This window comes from Athene noctua, chromosome 8 (assembly GCF_965140245.1).
Source record: "Athene noctua chromosome 8, bAthNoc1.hap1.1, whole genome shotgun sequence".
Taxonomy (NCBI): Eukaryota; Metazoa; Chordata; class Aves; order Strigiformes; family Strigidae; genus Athene; species Athene noctua.
The window spans coordinates 9,723,223-9,742,621 of NC_134044.1; the positions used below are offsets into that span (position 1 = coordinate 9,723,223).

The window sequence follows — 19,399 nt, forward strand, 5'->3', positions numbered from 1 at the left end:
ACCTAGGACCATGAAGGCTTGAGATTTGGCTTGCAACTGTGTTGAACTCCCATTTTATAGCAGGTAACTGCAGATTTCAGGTATTGTGATGGAACACAAAGAAGAAATTATGTAACAGTAAGTCAGGGAAAAAAAAGAAATACGAATAAAATGAAAGGGCAGAGTTAAAAAGGTGAATATCAGTTTTGGAAAATGAAAAAACTATTCAAAATGAAACATTTTACTGACATTTTATGTAATGTTTGTTAAAAGGAGTCAGATCCTAAACTTTATTCAGTAGCGGTTATATGCTTTCTATGTTAACTGAAATGATTTTTTAAAAATCATGGTATTTCACTTAGACTATGTTCAGCTGCCTTCACTTACTCTCAACAGCTCAGGATTTTTTTTTTTTATTTTTTTTTATTTTTAAAACCAGCACATATCATGAAGAATCCATGTGCGCTATTACTCCTAATTAAAGAAATCTTGAAAAAGTTTGCCAACATCAAGCTAAGACTTAAAAATAAATCTAGTCACCACAAACCAATGTATCTGCTTAGAAACATATTGTAAACACCTGGGGAAATATTTTCTTTTGTTTGTACATTTCCAACATGATTTAAACACAATATCCTCTCATGATCAGAAAATTTCAACTTCCACCAACATGACAAAACCCTCAGCATGACAAAATCCTCATCTTATGAGTGGCCTTTTCGAATCTAGCAGGTTCCCATAGGATGCTTCTGTTCTCCCACACCCTCCCTCCCTTCTGAGAGGTAAGACATCACCACCTAGACGCGGAGATGCTCCAAGTAAAATGCAGCCCCTGGTGAAGATCACAAGTGACATACTGTGCAAAAGTGCCGGCCTGTAGTGGGCACAACAGAAAACCAACTCTAAACTATCTATGTCTACTTAATCTGACAAACTAATGTATGGTGTGTTGCCTTCCCCAGCAACAGCATGGATCTCAGTGGAAGGCAGACCAACCCTAGACAGTACTTCAAATGACCACTGTCACATTGAATTACCCCATGGAAGCAAAAGCAGTGGCTAAGCAAGCTACTGCATTTTGAAGACTCAAAATATAGCGTTCTTACACAAACACTACTCTGTCTTCAGGAATATGCTCTGCTTGTGTAGGTAAAACATGCAGGAGCTCTAAACTAGGTCAGCATCATGCTTGGTGCTGTGCAAATGCAGACACGGACAGAGGAAACGTGGTTTGATGACAGACCCAAGAAATGTCTGCACCAGAAGCCAACTCACATTCATTTTAGTGAGGCTCTGGCTCCCCAGTTTCTATGTCACTTTCAAAGATGGAATGTAAATTACCCAGATGATTTGGAAACAAAATTGAAACCCAGTGTCTGGCCAAAATTTACATCTCAAAACCAGAAGAGGATGAGATTTAGAGCAAAAGGGGGGAAAAAAAAAATAGAGTAGTCTTTTAAGGGAAGCAAGTATTGGAGGCTCCAATTTTTCAAGCATCTGGAACTGGACTGATCAAAAAAGAAATGACTCCATGATAGAATATTAAAAAAGGATTTTGACTGATGTAGAATGGATGAGGTGAACTAATAGGCTTCTCCCATCTCTATTTTCTCATATTTAGATCCTGCCTTTTATTATCATTTTTTCTTTAAGTAGTTTGCAAGTGATCATGCCAACATCTTATTTTGTTGATCTCAACAGGATATTCTTTAAAAGATGCATTTATTCACTTGGGAACACACTAGTGTAATTAGCCTTGACATTTCAACGGTCTGATCATAAACACAGAGTGTTCTATGTGCTTTTAAGGAAAAAAGATCTCTGATCCTACAGGGCAAAACATTTGAGATGTGAATTTTGCAGAAAACCCGTGGATATTTTGTTATACACAGTCCTGACCATTGCAAGCATGTGTGCCAAAAACACACAAAGTCAAAAGACTGATGTATTGCTAGCGGCACTTCTAATTTTAGACATAGGGGTTTTCTGGTTTTTTCCCCCTTCTGCCTTATGATATTTTTCATGGTAACTGCCTCCCCCATTCCCCGCCTCTCCCTTCCCCCAAAATTCACATGTTCAAAATAAATCTGACCGTCCTGCAAGCAGGAGTCCTTGGTGGGTGTGCCACCAGGGAATGCATTTGGGGGGTGCCTGAAGCAGTGGGGCTGCCTGGCAAAGAGAAGGGGATGCAGAAGGAAACTGCTAATGGAGCTGGGCTGCACCAGCCAGGGCAGAGCTGACGCCACTACCCTTGTGAAACACAGCAGTGTGACTTGTAAAGACACCCACAGTGTCCAATCCTGCAGTCCCTTCTGATGCCAGACCTACGCTTACTGCAGCAGCCTTCAGAGCAGTCTGTGCAGGGGCGCTTTCACCCTCTCGCCAGGCCAACCCCTGCGACCAGCACTTGTGCCTGCCTGACCCTACTGGGAGTTCATTCAGAGAACAGAAAACAGCAGGGGAAAAAAAGAAAATATTTTTCTTCTTCCCTTTTATTTTCTTGCAGTAGGGTGAATTTCCATCCTGGCTTGCCATGGTATCAGATGAGCTCCAGGGAGCACTACCAGAGAGTAGTTGTAGGAATGAGAAAGACCAATAACAGAATTGCTTTTTAGCAACAACTATTTGGTAAATTGGCTTCACTGCAACACCTGCACACCCCCAGCCTCACAGGAATAAGGCTACACAGAGGAGCAGGCCATGGGCAGGCCTGTTTTCTCACAGCGGAGCTGCTCCCCTGCCAAGCGCAGCCTGCCGAAATCACCAGCGGGAACATCGGGATGCTGTGGGCTCTGTGGAGAGCCTGCCAGGAGCTGTGATTCAAGGCAATGGGAAATCATGCTGGTTGGGATACAGGGAGTTATCAATGCAAGGGAAACCAGAGTTCTTTTAAACAGTGGGGAGGGGGGGGCAGGGGTGATGGGACACTGGTAAAAATAAAACAAATAAAGGGAAAAAAAGGAAAAAAAACAAAAAAACCCCACCACACACAAAATAAAAAAAGACCAGACTAAAAACCAACTAGGGTGTGCCAAATGGAACAGGGAGCTCCAACCACCTCCCAGTGCGATCCAACATACTCAACTCTCATAGGTTTCTTTGAAAAGACTTTGACTCAGTCCTACACGAATACTTCTGAAACACTGTAGCTGAATAGTTCTGCAAAATACTGAGTAATAAGCAAATTGAACTGTGTATTTATAAATTAAAGCGCTGCTAATTTGAGCCCTTAGGCAGCAGGGACCAGAAAAAGGGAATCAAAATCACATCCTTTCTTTTCTTTTAAATATAAAAAGTCTTCTTGGGCCTACATATGTTTGTAGTTGGCTAATTTACCCAAAAGAATTTCTCCTTTACCCTGGGGGGGGGGGGGAAGAGAATCTGCAATTACAGGGTTATCTACTGCAAGAATGCACAGAGAATTTTCTTTCTTTATCCTACATATGATGCAAGAGGAACATCAAGAAAAGGCACTAGAAATTCTCCATATACCACATCAGGAATAACTGTAAAGATCTGCTGAAAGGTCTTAAGTGTTCCTGAATCTGTCCTACATTCCTTTACCCCATCTCCCTGTAGGACTGTGCAGTTCATCATACAGGCTCAAACCATTTCAGAGGAGCTGAGGGCAAATTAAGATGGGGGGGTGTGGGGGGGTGTGTGCACAGGTCCTTCCTCCCCTATGATTTCCCAGTGAATGCTTTTCACTGTTTGCTGCTGAGAAGAGACTATTAAAACTGAGAGATTGGACTTCAGACCTTCCAAATCTTACTACTAATTTAAGAGTCGTAATTTCTTCTCTCACCTTTCTCCCCACTATCTTCTAGTCCAAATCATCTCTTCCCTTCCCTGTACCACAGTGAAATAAAGAAAACAATACATAAGCACAGCACTTCTTTAAAAAAAATTATCATTTTTCGTCTGTCTACTCAAGGCTTCTGAGCTCTTGGGACTTCTTTTATTTGCTGAGGTTGTAATAAGCTTTTCACAAAAGCTCACAAGCTGATTACAAGCTTGACATGGGAATACTCAATCCCATCCGAGTAGCCTGGAGAGCTCTGCCTGAATTTTCAGACATGCTCTTTTGTTAAACAATATTTTCCTCTTTGGAAGTTTTCAAGCAAAGCAATTTAAACCTGAGATTTGGCTGAGAAGAACCTTTTCAGCATGGGACGTACTCATGTTTCAGAATTCTTCCTGGCTTCCCCTGCTTTTTCACCATTATTCATGGACTAAAAGAGTCCAAACAATTTCTTCTCATTGCCTTTTAGGGTTAAACAGGAAGGCCATGTGCCAGCCGCTTCTCACACCAGGACCCCTGCCCCATGCAAACCCATACAGCTGGGGGCACATACTCAGCGTGGTCCAAACGCAAGTCTCACACATCACATCTCTGATAATTTAGAAGGTCTGCCTTCAACACAGCCCAAAGATTTGTCTGGCTGGCCAGCTCCCATTAGCCAAGGCAGGCTTCTCGCCCTCTGCCTGCTACGGGACAAACCTTATTTAAAAATCCTTCACCAAAAGATTGAAGTAAACACCTTCCACTCAATCTGAAACAGGGTCCAAGCTGCTGCCAGAGTTTGCCCAGTTCATGTAGGTCTAAAAATAAGCCTGATGTGGGAATAAAAAGGTGGCCAGAAAAGATGCTACCCACTTCATTTCTTATGTGTTATTTGTTACAGAAACCGTAACCGCACTGCTCTGAAGCTCAAAAAGAGTCTTTGATCTTTATCAACACTAGGGAAAATTTCACTTTTAGAATTTGCCTTCAGATTGAGTCAGTAAAAATAGGCCACAGACCTTAAGGGCCTGCACTGCAACTTAATGATGGTTTTAATGAGGTTTTCAACTGGACGAGTAAAGCACTACAAGGCTGTGATTTTTACTCACAGTATGGGAATCTAAAGATCTACCTCACATTCCCAGGGTATTACTTTTTTTTTTTTTTTAAATGAAGGATCATCCCTTTGGGACTCTACTTATATTTCTGAATTGTATCTGGTGAACACACAAGACCAAAGAACTCCCCTTCCTGCTGCATCTAATGTGCCGAGAAGAGCTGGGTGCCTTTGGAAGAGGCAGCAGAAGAGGTTGTCCTGGCTCCACACCATATCTAGGTTCAAACATGGGGGAGAAAGATTCAACAGCCCTTGAGTGGAAAGGTGCTGTCAGAGGAATTACACTCCTTATTACAGCCAGTGCTGAAGTATTTGCAATGATTATAGTTAAACATCTTGTGACTCTTGAAACGTGAAGTATGTTGCAACACTTCTTTCCCCAAAAGCCTTCTCTGTCCTCACAACTAAGTACACAAATAACATTTGCAGTGTAAAGTCTGTTTTAAGTTGCTTGTAGCTTTCAAAATATTCCCCTTATGGGCTGAAATGTTCTAAACTTGATCTCAGCCCAGAGGCGACTTTTATTCCCCACCTCCAACCACCAGCTTAGAAACATGTATTTGGTTACCCTTCAACAGTGGGAAAGTGAGAAAATAGATGGTTTGGTGGTTTAAGACTTTTCCTTTCACGGGTATTCAGAGACTGCCTCAGGGAATAGAAGGAAAGGGGAAGCACAGGAGCAGCAGTGTAGAAAGAAACAAAACATGAGATGCGAGCATATCATGTAGGGAATGAGGGAATAGCAAGGTTGGTCCAGTTGTAATCAATTAAATAAGTTCCTAGACAATGTAAAACAACTCTACAAAACTGGACCTTACAACTCCAGAGAAAAAAAAAAAAAGAATTTTCTGGGCTCAGCCAGACTCAGGCTGCAAAGTGCCGGCTCTTTTAGAGGATGCTTGGTTGGGAAGCAGAAAGATCTTTGTGTATATATCCATACAAAATTTGGTATCTCTGATCTCTGTCATACTGTTACCAAAAAAGAAGTGTGACTAAGAAAGCTTGAATGTTACATTAGTATGGCTATCCAGTCCTCTCAGCCTCAAGTCTCTTAGGGTTATTTTCTTTTCACAGGTCGTCTTTTATTTCATGCCCATCATAGGTGGCTATTTTAAGGCGCTATAGAGAGGTGCTGAATGCTGATAAGGCAAATCCTGTATCCCTTAATCCACTGCTAAATCACTCTGCCAGCCTTCAAGGGTACCAGACAGATGGAGTGCACTAGGAAACTGCCCACAGGCTGGTTACTTCAACCCTAGCTCATCTTTAATCCAGAAAGGTTTTGTTCTGGTATTTTAATCATTGATTGACTGGGAACTTTATTCCATGCTGGGTTAGGTAAAATAGCCATGTCAGAGGTACTGGGGAATTTGTGAGGCTGTAGATCATAAGAGTGGTGTGAGACAGGATGCGTCTCAAGGGAACCAAGGAAGCCATAAGGAATGTAAAAAGTCACAGGGTTAAAGCCACATTAAGACAGCTGTTATGTTAATGAGAGTTCTGCTTTTCTTCTAGCCGTGGGTCATTGATTTAGAAAAACACGGACAAGGTCTTTTTCATTTTATCATATTTTCCCACTGAAGCTAACATAGCCCAAAACATCATATTCTAGATCCCATTTGTCTTGATAACAAAAGTTGTGTAGGAAGTTATATTTGTGCGTGGATGATTCCCAGGGCCTGATTTGGTCTTACCTGGCCCAAGTCTATATACGAAGCTGTTTTTCAAGCATTTCATTTAGTAAACATGTAAAGAAGAGAGTCATGCACCACTGCCTTCCAGACAGATTCATCCATACATCTGATTTTCTCTCACAGTCATAACACTTAGAAAAATGTGGTGTGAAGTCTTCTGCAAAAACATTTAGCAGGTAAAACTGTAAAAGTCTGGACCTTAAAAGACAGATACTGAATAACACAGCCATGCTGCAATAGATGTGCTTGTCTTAAAAAGTCAGAAGGATCTTTTGTATTGCTTATTTCAGTTTGAAGAGTCTGAATGCCTCAGACTGAGCTTCAGATGTCAAAATATAAAAACAGATTTTCACCACAGCAACCAAATTCACCTGTATCCTTAGCTAGATCACAAGTTACCACTCATTTCTCTTCCTTGGTTAGATCACAAGCTTGTCACCCAACCGCACATTTGCTTATGAACACTATCTAGTAGTGAAAGAGCAGCAGAGGATTCTGCCTGCAGCATTAAACATTTCTCAGGACATTCTTCTTTGCCATGAAACAAGAGTAAGTCCTAGTCTGAACCTGAACTCTGGGAAGCAGTTTATTCCAGAATTATTTGGCTGCTCTTTGCCCAGTTTTGGGCATCTGAAAATCCTGGTTCATGCCTTTTTTTTTTTTTTTTTTTTAAATTTAAATCAACTCTATGGTTTACTCCTCCAGCATGTTAGGTTGTTTTAGACATTCCAGATCTACATGAAGTTGTGAAGACCTAACAGTTATTTGGAGGGTTATTCTCTTATGAATTAAACTGACAGTGGAGATAAAAGAGATGTTACAAGCTTTACATCAAGTCGACTTCAAAACCTAACCTAAAAGTAAATGGTTAATACTGCACCAGTAACCTTGCTCACTTGCATGGCTCTACAGACACACTGTCCTTTTTATAATGCTTTTCTCTCCTCTGTTAATGTCTGAAAGACCCAAATGACAGATGAAATCAGTTAAATAACTATAAACTGGCACAACAGCTGACCTGATTACATGCAGAGTACTGTCAAATGCATAAAGCAAACAAACTGGGGTAACAGACCTTCTTCTCCAGAGGCTCAGTACTGTATTCATGGTAGGTTTGGAACACTTGGGAAAACACAACATTTTTTCAAAACAGTTGTCTTAAACAGTTGGAAGACCAATGTCCATGTACAGATGCAAAAACCCCTAAGGTTCTAAACAAGGTAGCTTCTCACATTTTCCTTCTACCCCAGAGTAGTATCACATGAGTATATAAAAGGACCAACATGCTAACAGAAAAGGAATTCCCTTTGTTAGGCAGCTTTTAAATACATACCTGGACACGAGCCTCTGTGAGTTTGGCTCTTTGTGCAAGTTCTTCCCTAGTATAAATATCAGGGTAGTGTGTCCTCTCAAAAGCTCTTTCCAACTCTTCCAGTTGCTCTGCTGTGAAAGTTGTCCTGCTGCGACGCTGCTTTCTTTTTAAAGGCAAATCTGGTTCAGAATCGATGTCAGAACCTTCATCAGACTGGGGTGCTGCTGCTCAAAAAAAAAAACCACCCAAAGACATACAAAAATTAGCTTTAGTTGAAGGGGAAAAAAAGCAAAATACTGGATCAAACGATTATATCCTCTTCTATGGAAAAGCTGCTTTTTCCCCGTGACTCAGAACTGACTTGGCAAACTTCAACAAAGCAAAAAAGTGAGAAATAAATCAGAGTTAAAAGTTACATTGTACACATGTGCTCAAACAAATAAAGAATTGTCAAATGTTTAACTATGGGTTTATCACCTTTTCCTGGCCCAAGAATATTTAAGGACCTCTGGAAATCTTTTTGATTAAATGAATTACTCAATTCCTTTAACTCCTCTAGCAGTTTGCAAGTGTTTTAAAAACTTGAACAGTACTGCTCAGTCCTAAGCAATCAGACAAGCAATAGAGCCTTCTTCCTTTCCCTAAACTAGTGTACAGACACAAATATTTGTCACACCAGTGTGCATGTTGGAACTTAAAACATTGCGACTCTATAGACACATGTCCATGAGACCTTCCCTAGGGACCCATCACTTAGACCTTATTGCTGAAATGGTTACAGAAGTGATTACAAAGGTATGGGGAGTGCTACTGAAGAAATTAATTCTCATACACAATCAAATATTTACTTCATGTTACATGTATTATTTGCCCTACAGGCTGAACAGTAATTACACTTTTGTGTTATTATGTCTCAGCACATTTAAATATTCCCCCTCATTTGCAACTTACTTGCCTGTCTTAGGACCACCTAACAACCTTAGGACAGGCCACACAAGTGTTAATATAAAAACATTTTAAAAATAAAATTAGATGCACGTTGCACAGAGAAGTCCTGTAAGAATAGCTCTGAGCAATAATCTGATTTGACTCTTCCAGTTACTAAAGCAAGGAGATTCCAGCATATCTGATGACTAGAGCTGAAATACACAGTGGGCATGCTTCCTTCGCCTAAGGTTTCATTATTATTCCTCCCAACCTGGGGAAGTTTTCCAGCACAGAGCACGGGTACACGCAGATGTGCTGATGCTCAGCCTCCAGGCAGCAGTCCAGGACGTGACTCCAAAACAGCCAGACTGTGTTGGACCAAAGGCCCCTCACACCACGTCCCAAGTCAGTACTTAAGGAAAGTTGGCAAGAAACAGACCACGTACAGCATGTCCATGACCCAGGAATGGGCTACCAACTCTTGTGATCAGTAGTTTAAAGAGAAATCAGAACCAAAACTCCGTGGGTTTCATGGACGTGGCAAGAGTGAGACCACACACAGACAGTCAGGCCCCTGGCATCACTGCTTGCTTCCACTGTGCTCTCTGGCAATCAAGTGAGCTCCAGCTGCAGCCCAGCCACAGCTCAACCCATAGCTATCGCTGTGAAGGCAGCAAAGCCTCTTCCAGTACTCGACCAAGTTCTCTTTCTCCAACAAACAGTAATTAAATGAAAAAGTAGACTTCCAAAGCCGGTCTTCACTTGCATCAGCTGCTGTCCCAGGCACCAAGCATTCCTTCTTGCCTGAGTCTTCAAGGGAAACCACCTAAAGAGGGCAGACACTCCCCAGTGATGATGAAACTGCTTATTCAGTCGAAATACAAGCATTGCTTCTACTTCAATAATGTCAAATAAATTATTGATATAGACATTGATTTAAAATAATCTTCTTAATGTGATTTATTTGGAAGTAACTGAGAACATGAAGCCAAAAAGAAATCACTGTTTTCAAGCTCCAGCTGAAACTCCCCACCATGTTCATTTCTAGCTATCTTTCATTTCCAATTTCACTCAAGCTGTTTGAGCTAATAAATACATCTAATCTGTTTGTTTAGTCTTACAACATGAGAAAGACTAAGTGTTTTTTCAGACAATTCAGCTGAAGAGTTTATTAATTTCTGCATATCAAAAAAAGAACAGTTACTGCTACACCAGAGGCTCTTATGCGAGAAAGCTATCTCCGTTGTCCAGATACCATCAATATCTTGGACCCAACCAACACACAGAGGACATCAGGAGAAACTCCCATAGAGTTCAGCATCAATGTACTGTGAAAACATCCAAGTCACAGAGTCTCTTATTTGCATGGAAGTTTTGCCCCAAGTAAGGCTGGATTAAGTTGTTACAGCTCCTGAGATTATCATCCTCAAGAACAAAGGGGAATCAGAACAAATATCCTATCCCAAACAGTTCAAGTTCCTTCCTTATTAGACAGGCAATCTAGGGTATCCCAAAATGAACATAACACATTGTCTGAATTAGTGACAAATCCCAGATCTTCTCAGCTGGGGTCCCAAGTGACACCTGCCTTCCTCAGCAACTGCCAAGTTACAACCCTCCAGAACAGCTACATGCTGCTGCTGCTCAAGAATAAAAAGAAACATAGGATATTTTAAATATTGTTTCCCTATGTTAGCCTCAGATACAAATCACCCACCTTAAGAACAGCTATCACTGACAAGCTAGCTAGACTAGTGGAGGAGAGCACACCAGCCATGCTAACAGGTCATATTTACTAGCACTGCACTCTGACCATACCTGATGTGGTAGGATCTGAAAGAGAACTCAGGAAGGTCCCTTTTGGAGAAAACTTCTCTGGAAAAAGTTGACTTTGATTGTGTACAGTGAGAATTAAAAAAAAAAAAAAAAGGAAGTCAGATATCTAGATCTCAGGAACTCGCAATACTCTCTTTCAGACTCCACACATACGTATGGAACTTGAAACATCTACATATACACCTATAAAAAGTCAGCTTAAACCATGCAGTTAAAAGTGGTTTATCACTAAATTTATGAATTCCCTCACCTACTGGGTGGGAAGTATCAGGAGACCTATAATGATCTTTCTAAAAATATTTTAGAAAGACTTAGAAAAATCTTGTGATGTTTCCCTGCACCTTGCATTCATGCAGCAATGAGATGACAGAACTGAAACACTGACTTAATTGAATTTTCGGTTTAGCTTTATGTTTCGTCAAGCAGTATATGAAAGGCAGAGGTAAACCAGTCAGAAAAAAATGAACTATCTAAAGGTCTAGGAAAATATGTCTAATCAAGTGCAAATATTTAGGGAGAAAGCAATAAATTAAAGTAAGGAGAAAAAGTGTATCAGAAGAAATGGCTTTCACATCTATCTGATTTCATTGATGTTATCCTTTGCCAGGCTTGGCTGCTATGTGCAGCTTTATTGAAAACATTAAGTTCCTTTGTCTTGTCTGTTCTACAACATTAAAATCAGACAAATATGATCTCAAATGATAGCTACATGTCTGTACTATAAACTACACTTTTTATTTCTTACAAAGTTTTCTTAAATGTTATTAGTTTCAATGAAGTTGTTATATATTTTTTTTCCTATTAAAATACCATTATTAACCTTTTATATAAGTGAGAAGCCAATCAGAGTATTGCCTAAGCACATAAACTGGACACACCTCAGCCTTTAAAAAAAACGTTTTTTATTATATATATAGCTCAATAGCTACTGTGTTTTGCTAAGCAGTATCTCACTAATAGATTCACTCACTTCCATGATATAAAAAGATACTATTAAGCACAGATAAAGGTGGTCAGATTTTAGCTGGATTATTTCTATTTCCATCACCTCCACAGACACACAACACACATATCACTAACCTTTACAGTTGTCCTAATGATCTTAGCTATAAACAGGAGAAAGCAGACAACTCACCAGCACCCTGGGAGACCCCCAGCCAGACCCCTTGGGACGACCAGTACCCCACTTACTGCACAGATCAACATGGGAGAGGCAGCCAAAAGCACTGCCAGTAGCTGAGCCATGAAGTTTAATTAAAGAAGGAAATACAGAATTAAAGAGCAATTATTTGTCCCTTAACCTGTTGTGACCCGTCTGGTGGCCTGAGGAAACGCTGCATGCCGGTTATCACCATGATATGCAAAAAACCACTGCCCACTGTCGTAGGCATTTGGTCACCTGGAGCTCTGCAACCATCCCTTTTCCAAACACCGTAAATAGACACGTCAGTGCAAAACCGAACAACAAAATGACACACAAGAGGTCATTCTGTGGGTTGTTCTTCCTCTCAGCAAGACATTTCATTTGAATAATTAAATAACAAAAACATGACAACCATTTAAAACCCATACATTACAGCTGCAGCACAGCGCACCTGACAAACGCAGGCAGAGCAGTTATCTATCTTTCTGCAACCTGCAATGGCTCAATTTCTCTGACAATCTTTCAGTCACTGTGAAATTTTTTAATAAAATATTACACAGCCTGTTCCTCTAAGTTTAACAGCCTGGAGTCAGCCCTAGATAAATTCTGTCTAGCCACGGATCTCACTGAAATAAGACCAAAAAACCGCAATATACCAACGGCTAGGGAGGGTTCTGGCAGTGGTTTATTTGGCAGCAACCCTCCCTGGATCTTCCCTTTTCTTTATTTGTGCAAGATTAACTTCACAGGCTTTCCCCCTTCGTGCCACATCTCTATTTCTTAAGGCTGCGGCCCAGGCATCCCCAGCTTTGGGGCTAACCGGGGCGTTCTGCACCAGGAGGCAGCAGGTACCGCGGGGCTGCGGCGGCTGCCTGCTCCCCAGCAGCCTTTCATGCCCAAAGAGATGCAAGTGACCTCCCTCGTGTTTACTCGGGTGCAGGCGAGGAGTGCAGCAGGGCTGCTACCCCCACACAAACCCACAGTAAGTGACAAATGACACTTTCTCTTTGTGATCTTTGGGATTTTTGTTGACTTATTTGGAGGCTTTTGTTGGGTCCTAAGAAATGGCCTGTGGCTGAGGCCTATTCGACCGATTTCCACGCTCCATCTGTGGTATCCATCAGCAGGGCCTTTGCCCGCATTCAGGGCTCTGACACCTGCCTGGCAGGATGCGGGAGGCACAAAGGAGGCTGCTGCGGACGCGAGGGGGGTGGGGGGCCGGGGGAGCCGGGGAGGGCAGCCAGGGTGAAGGGGATGCACAGCAGGGGTTAATCCAAGCTACCCCCTCCCCAAACCTCAGCACCTGGAGTCATCCCTCCAAGACTGCTTCTCCTTACCAGAGGTAAGGGGGCTCAAATGCAACCCTGATCATATTGTGGATGAATTAATGAGGAAAGGGAGGGAGAGGAGGAGAAGCCTGCCCAGGATGTGGGCTGTCAAGAGTCACCCCAGGCACTCGCTAAATAAACCTCCGGCGCTGGCTTGCTGCGAGGGCTGGGAGCAGCAGTAAGTGCCCAGCAGCGCATTCCTCCCCGGATCCTTGTTTGTGTTGGGGTAGGCTTTCAGCAGCTGGCGTTTCAGCAGTCAACGGACTAGAAACATGTCCTTTCTTTCCTCAAAAATAAAGTCCACAGGAAAATAAAACAGCATCTTTATTTCCTACTAACAGCCCCCCTCTCACCTCCCCTTGAGCAGTCCCGTTTAGGGGGCAGGCTTATATTTGCATACAGCATAGAATGAAGACTCTGGAGCCGACCGATGACCTCCCTCACAGTGCATTAGCCCTTCGAGTTGCTGTATCTGCCTGGGGAAACATGACGCCAGGCTCCCCTCTCCTCCTCCTCCCGAAACCTCACTGTCACAGCAAGGAGCCATTAGAAAGAAAATATACCCTGCCAGGTCTGTGCTAATCAAAACAGGACAAATAAACTCTGACACTCAACAACTCCCTGAGTGCCTGCAGCCCTGGGTGGAGACTACAGATTAGTTATGAATATGGCAGGCAGCAGGGGACGAGCTCAGGGGGTCTGGAGTCACCCCTCAGCCACCTGTGAACTGTTTAAGATGCCACAACTGAACGCTGTGTTTATCTAAGATAAAGCATGTTCCAAGGATTAGAAGAGCCCCCCTAAATTTTAGGTTGTGGTGCTCCCACCAAAGCACTACTGACAAGTTTACCAGGACTGCGATTTCATCCAATTCACTGTTCACTTTCTTTGCTTCACCATCAACAAGGAAAGAGGACAGAGGAGAGATTCTGATACCCTGAGTTTCACCCTGCTAGGTCACAGTCCAAAATTTGTTAGCAGTTGGACCCCTCTTCTTTAAGAACAAAAGGAAAAGCAAATTTCAAGAAACATAAAGAACAAGAAGCCACAAAAGTTTTCTCAGTGGGGTTAAGATAGGACACGCTAATGCTGCTACATGCTTCCATTTCCCTGTTAAAAGTGAAAATTTAGGATCAGCAAATATACAAAAAAATTCTCAATCTTGCTAGAAAGCAATAGAATACCTAGTAGGATGTGAAGTACTCATAAGTAGTAAAATTGATTTTAATCCTTTCTACCAGCATTTTGACTATATCAAAAACCAAGAAATGAAACCAAAAAGCAAGCCTCTGTTCCAGACATAAATATCGCTCATCTAACAAGGATTAAGTCACACTTCAATTACTCCTTTGAAAACTGATGCTATTTGCAAAGGGCATACTTACAAAAACATTGTAAATGCCTTTTTTTTTAAATTCCACAGGCCCTTTTGTAAAGTCTGGAGTGAGTAATAGGGAGAAAAAGTTGTTGCTTCTTAAATAAACTGATTAATAAAAGTAATTAATCGGTTACTGGTATTGGAAAATATCAACTCCATCTGAGCTCTGAGCTCTAAACTGGAAAGTCAGCACAGAAAGGGAACAACCACCACGACAGTGATAAAAGTGATCTTCTTGAGAGAAGCGGATGGTATTTTTATTTTGTTTGGGCTGATTCACATAGAGAAATGTGCTTTGTACAGCAAAGTGAAAAGGAAAACAGTAGCTGCAGTAAAAGGAAATGGCCAACAGTGACTTTTATTTACAATTACCAAGAGACAGGCTATTATTGACCATATGTGCCACAATCGCCCTCCTTATCATGGGTTGGCCATCATGTCCATTGGGAGCTGTTAATGAACTGGGTAATTGAGCTGCTGACATGTGTTACCAAAACAAAACAATAGGAAGAAGAGACAAATGAACATTTTATTTGCCAATCAGAGTAGGTTCCGCTTTTCAGAGAGCTGTGCCTAAGTAAGTGGCTGAATACATAAAACAGTGCATTGAAGGCAAGCAGATGCATGGACAATAATGGTTAACTGACAGCCTATGGCCCATCTGTGCTTAACATTTTGTTAAAGAAATTACTTGACTTGCTAAAGAGACAAATCATACAGCTGCCCCAAGTGCTGCATTATAAGAGATAAATCATTAGCTAAACTGTTTCATGCTTAAAATGACAATGCATATTAACAGTTATGCAGGGACATTTTGTCAGCACAGCTTGATGCAGTTATAACTTACAAAAAATGTGACAGCTCATAGCTATTCAATGATTTCAACTTAGAAGAGAATGACAACACTGTGAAAACAATTTCACCGCACAAGTGATAGACAATTCACAGGCTCTTTTTAAAATTGTATTTAATTCTTTTTTTGGAATGATGAAATAATATAGAAAGGAAAAAAAAAATGGCCAGTGTCTAACTGTTCTGCACCATTAATCTACTAGCATGTACTTCATTCAAAACCACAGAGCATCAAAAAGGAACACATTCCATTTTAAATATCAAAGACTGCATCGCCAGCACTAAGAATAAATGGCTAATTCTCAACTGTGCATGAAAGGATAAAGAATTTCTAGAGTGAAAGGAAGGGAAGAGGAAACTGCAAATACAACTACAAAAATCTCTTCTTATTCCCCCACCTCCTCTTCCAAAAAGAGATTTGTTTTGTTAATACAAGTAACATTAAAGTACTTAACAGCTTTGCACGTGGGCCTGATCCAGCTCCCAAGTTTCAAAATTACTGCTGTAAATTTGCACTGGGAATTATTATCATTAGCATTATTTTATATTGCAAACCAAATATAAAGAAACTGCAGTTACCACTCAAATCCTATTGTACAGGTAGTACACAGACATGTGTGTGTATAGCTCAGGGAACTGTCACACAGATCAGGGCAAGCCAGACCCTTACCCAGACTTACCTGAACAGTTGCACTACCTGAAAAATAACAAGAAACCCCCAAAACCTCAAATAATGTGTTTGGTAAAACTCATGTAGTCTGTGGGAGGTTTCCCCATGGTTTCAGAGGTTGGTGCCCACATAAGGGTTAGCTCGGGTTTCATGACTAAATGAAAGTTAAATTGCTACAGTTTTCCCCACGAAGACAAGACTGCCTTGCTGAATTCATATGGTTTCTATTCACTGGCCTCAAAGTGTTTCCACCAGTATAAGAGCAAAACTGGATCCAGGCAAGCTTTGGCCCTTGCTCAATCTCTCTCATAGCTCCTACTGGATCCAGGGAAGGAGTTCAGCAAGGAGCTGGCACTGTGATAACCCCAGGCACAACAAAGCGCTCCAGCACCAACCCGTACAATCACACTGTCACTGGACTCTGAGTCACCCCGGACCGACTGTGAATACAGCTTATTGACTGGGAGAGGAGGGCTTTTTGAAAAGCATGAAGAGGAGTCACAAGCACATCCCATCGATTTTCACCGGGAGCTCACGAGTGCCCACATCTGGGGGCTTTTCCAACCCTTCCCAGGGAGGATCCATGGTAATGTTGCAAACACAAGTACTATATTTAAGCATTGAAACATCTTGTCTTCTCACTTAAAAAAACACCAGGAGATTTCAAGGCAAAACTTCCAGATAACTCAAAAAAAAAAAAAACAAAAACCACAACTTTGCCTTCTAAACTTAGAAAAAGGCGAGGGAAACTAAATACTCAAATCCAAATGAAGTTTGCTCTCAACAACCTTTAGGAAGTTGACATTTTAGGCAATATTTTAAAAGACAGGGAGACTTAAGAGTAAAGTTAATAAGAAAGCTAAATCTCTCTTGTACAAATCCCAGAACATACTAAGAAAGGATTGGCATCATGTCTTCAAGCTGGTATCAGCTGATGGAAGAGAAAATTAAGACTGAAAACACTGAGTATCTTGGGAGATGGAATTTGTAAGCTGAAAAATTAAATAAAGCAAATGAAGGAGTCTCTGGATAAATAATGAGACTGTATTAGTGAGTTAAAACACCGCAAATAATTGAGCTGTCAGCAATCTTTTACTGTGTACGCTGTGTGGATTCTTCAGAAGAAAAAAAAAATCTACATATTTATTTAGCTCAATCTTTTGCAATTAGAGCATTTAAATGAATCTCCTGAAGTTATACAAGCTGATCAAACTTACCGGGCACACCAAAAGCTAACAAGTATTTTTCAAAAACAGCTCTGCATTGCTTCACTGGGTTTTCACCAACTCATAACATTGCTAAAACATTTTGAAGAAAAAAGAAACTGTACAGATGCTTAAGGTAAAAAATTTTGAGAATGCTTTAATACATTTACTCTCTCTCTCAACTAGTTCTAGCACCTGAATTAATACCATCCTTGATTCAAAACAGACAAACACTGACAGAGCAAAACTGTTGTAGATAGCTTCACCCCAATGTCAACATTACAGTCCTCAAAGTCTCTATGGGACATCAAGGCTATCATCTCTTCTTAAACTCCCAGCTGCAGCCGGACCACCCCTCAAGCCACTTTTACCTACAGTACAGCTAAACTGAGTTATAATGACAATTCGATTTATCATTCTCAGGACTTGGAATGGCCAAAATATTTCTAGACTTAAAAAAACCCCAACAAACCAACAACAAACCCACACACACACACACAAAAAAAAAAAAAAAAAAAAAAAAAAAAAACCAAAAACAGAATACTGGATTTTGTCATTGAATACTCCATTTCCTCTAGAAATCACTTAACTTTGCAGAAGATTGCTGGGTTTTTTGTGAAAGGAAACTACAATGCTGACTTTTCTTTCATTTTCCAGACTTCAGTCCATTAAAAAGATTATATTTTTCACCAGATATTTCTCCTGTGATTCATTTTCCAAGGTCTACCTACTCCTGCCAAAGGCTTCTTTTTTAGTCAAATCTGTTAGTAATTCAAGGTCACTCCCATCACAACTACATAAGAATTGGGGTGCTGACCTCAAAATCCATCATCTTCTGTCATGGGACCTGGTCCTACGGGGTACTGAGCCCTCTGGTGCCACTGGTCAAAGGCAGTCTCTGCCTTTATGGTTGTTCCAGTATTTGGGATGAAAGGACCCTACAATGGGATAGCAGTAGAGTGCTCAGCAACTCTTTGTGTTACTTCCCACGGGGTTTTTTATTCCCAGCTCCTGCCTTGGGTGCCAGCACAGGGTACACAGGAGTCCTTCGTGCACGAGACTCCCTAAAGCACACAATGCTGTTTCATTTATTTTAGTGCCTGTGATGCTGTTACAGTAATTAACTTGAGTCCATCCAAGAGCCAGTCACCTGCAGATTCTCCTTGTCTCTTGCTTGTCGAGTTTGTGTGTCAGTGAGCTCCTGGCATCATCCTTTAATTACCCTTCCCAGTGACTGTAATGTGAGAGCTCATGGTGCAACACCTACTCATAACCCAAACTTCTCTGGTTCTGTGAAACATGAGCAAACCAACCTTGCAAAGCTATTAGAGCTCGTAGATGCCACCTGACCATACCATTGCCATATTAGAAATACTAAATGGACATGAGAAATTAAAGACATTTTCTACTTCTAAGCAGGCATTGAAACAATTGAAATTGGGGTGATTAAGAAATAAAAAAAAGAGTTCCATGGACACACACAGCACTATAAAGAGATTACCACTATGATTTGCTAATAATGAAGCAAGGTATACAGCTTGCTATCTGTTGAAAAGTAACATGGAAAGCTTAATTTCCAAAGAAAACTCACAGTTCTTCAGTCCAATAAGAAAACCAGAACAAAGCCCAACATCAGTCAGCCTCAGAGCAGTCAAACAGAAGGGATTGACATGCCGTGCTGGGCTGCAGCCAGCCCTGCAGCACCTTTACAGCATGGAAAAGGTGTCCAGCTGCGAGTCACTCTAGATCCATTCTCTACACCACAGACATATGGAATTCCCGTACATTTGCTCTCATTTACTACTTGTTGATAGATGCTGATAAATGCTCTTGAAAACCTACAAGAACAATGGTTTTTGGTGAATGCTTAATGGTAGAGATGTCAAGAATTATTTGACTAAACATACATACATTTATATCATCTGCTTTGAAACTTCTACAGATATTAACAATAAATTTATAACTGTCTCTCTGAATTATTAGCAGCCACAAAAACTGAAAAAGTAACTCTGCACCAAATTTTGCAAGATAGGTGGACTGGCTTTCTGAACTATTCCTCCATACACGGCAGGGTGCCTGTTGGTATATCGTGTAGGCTTTGCTTGGACACTAACATTACAAAATATACTTTGACTCTTGATTCCCACCCCTCAACCCACCCCCCCTGATATTA

General features: G+C 41.1%; 1 protein-coding gene across 7 annotated transcripts in view; it reads right to left on the reverse strand.

Moving 5' to 3' along the window:
* PAX3 (paired box 3) overlaps positions 1-19,399 on the reverse strand; it is a 79,457-nt gene that overhangs the window by 17,529 nt on the left and 42,529 nt on the right. For 3 of the 7 annotated variants that reach the window (XM_074911886.1, XM_074911883.1, XM_074911884.1), the window contains one exon: positions 7,908-8,107. In XM_074911886.1, the coding sequence (XP_074767987.1) occupies positions 7,908-8,107 (200 nt within the window). Of the gene's footprint in view, positions 1-7,907; positions 8,114-13,807; positions 13,811-19,399 lie in introns of all 7 variants that reach the window. The other 4 variants (XM_074911887.1, XM_074911885.1, XM_074911882.1 and 1 more) reach the window with 2 other exon arrangements.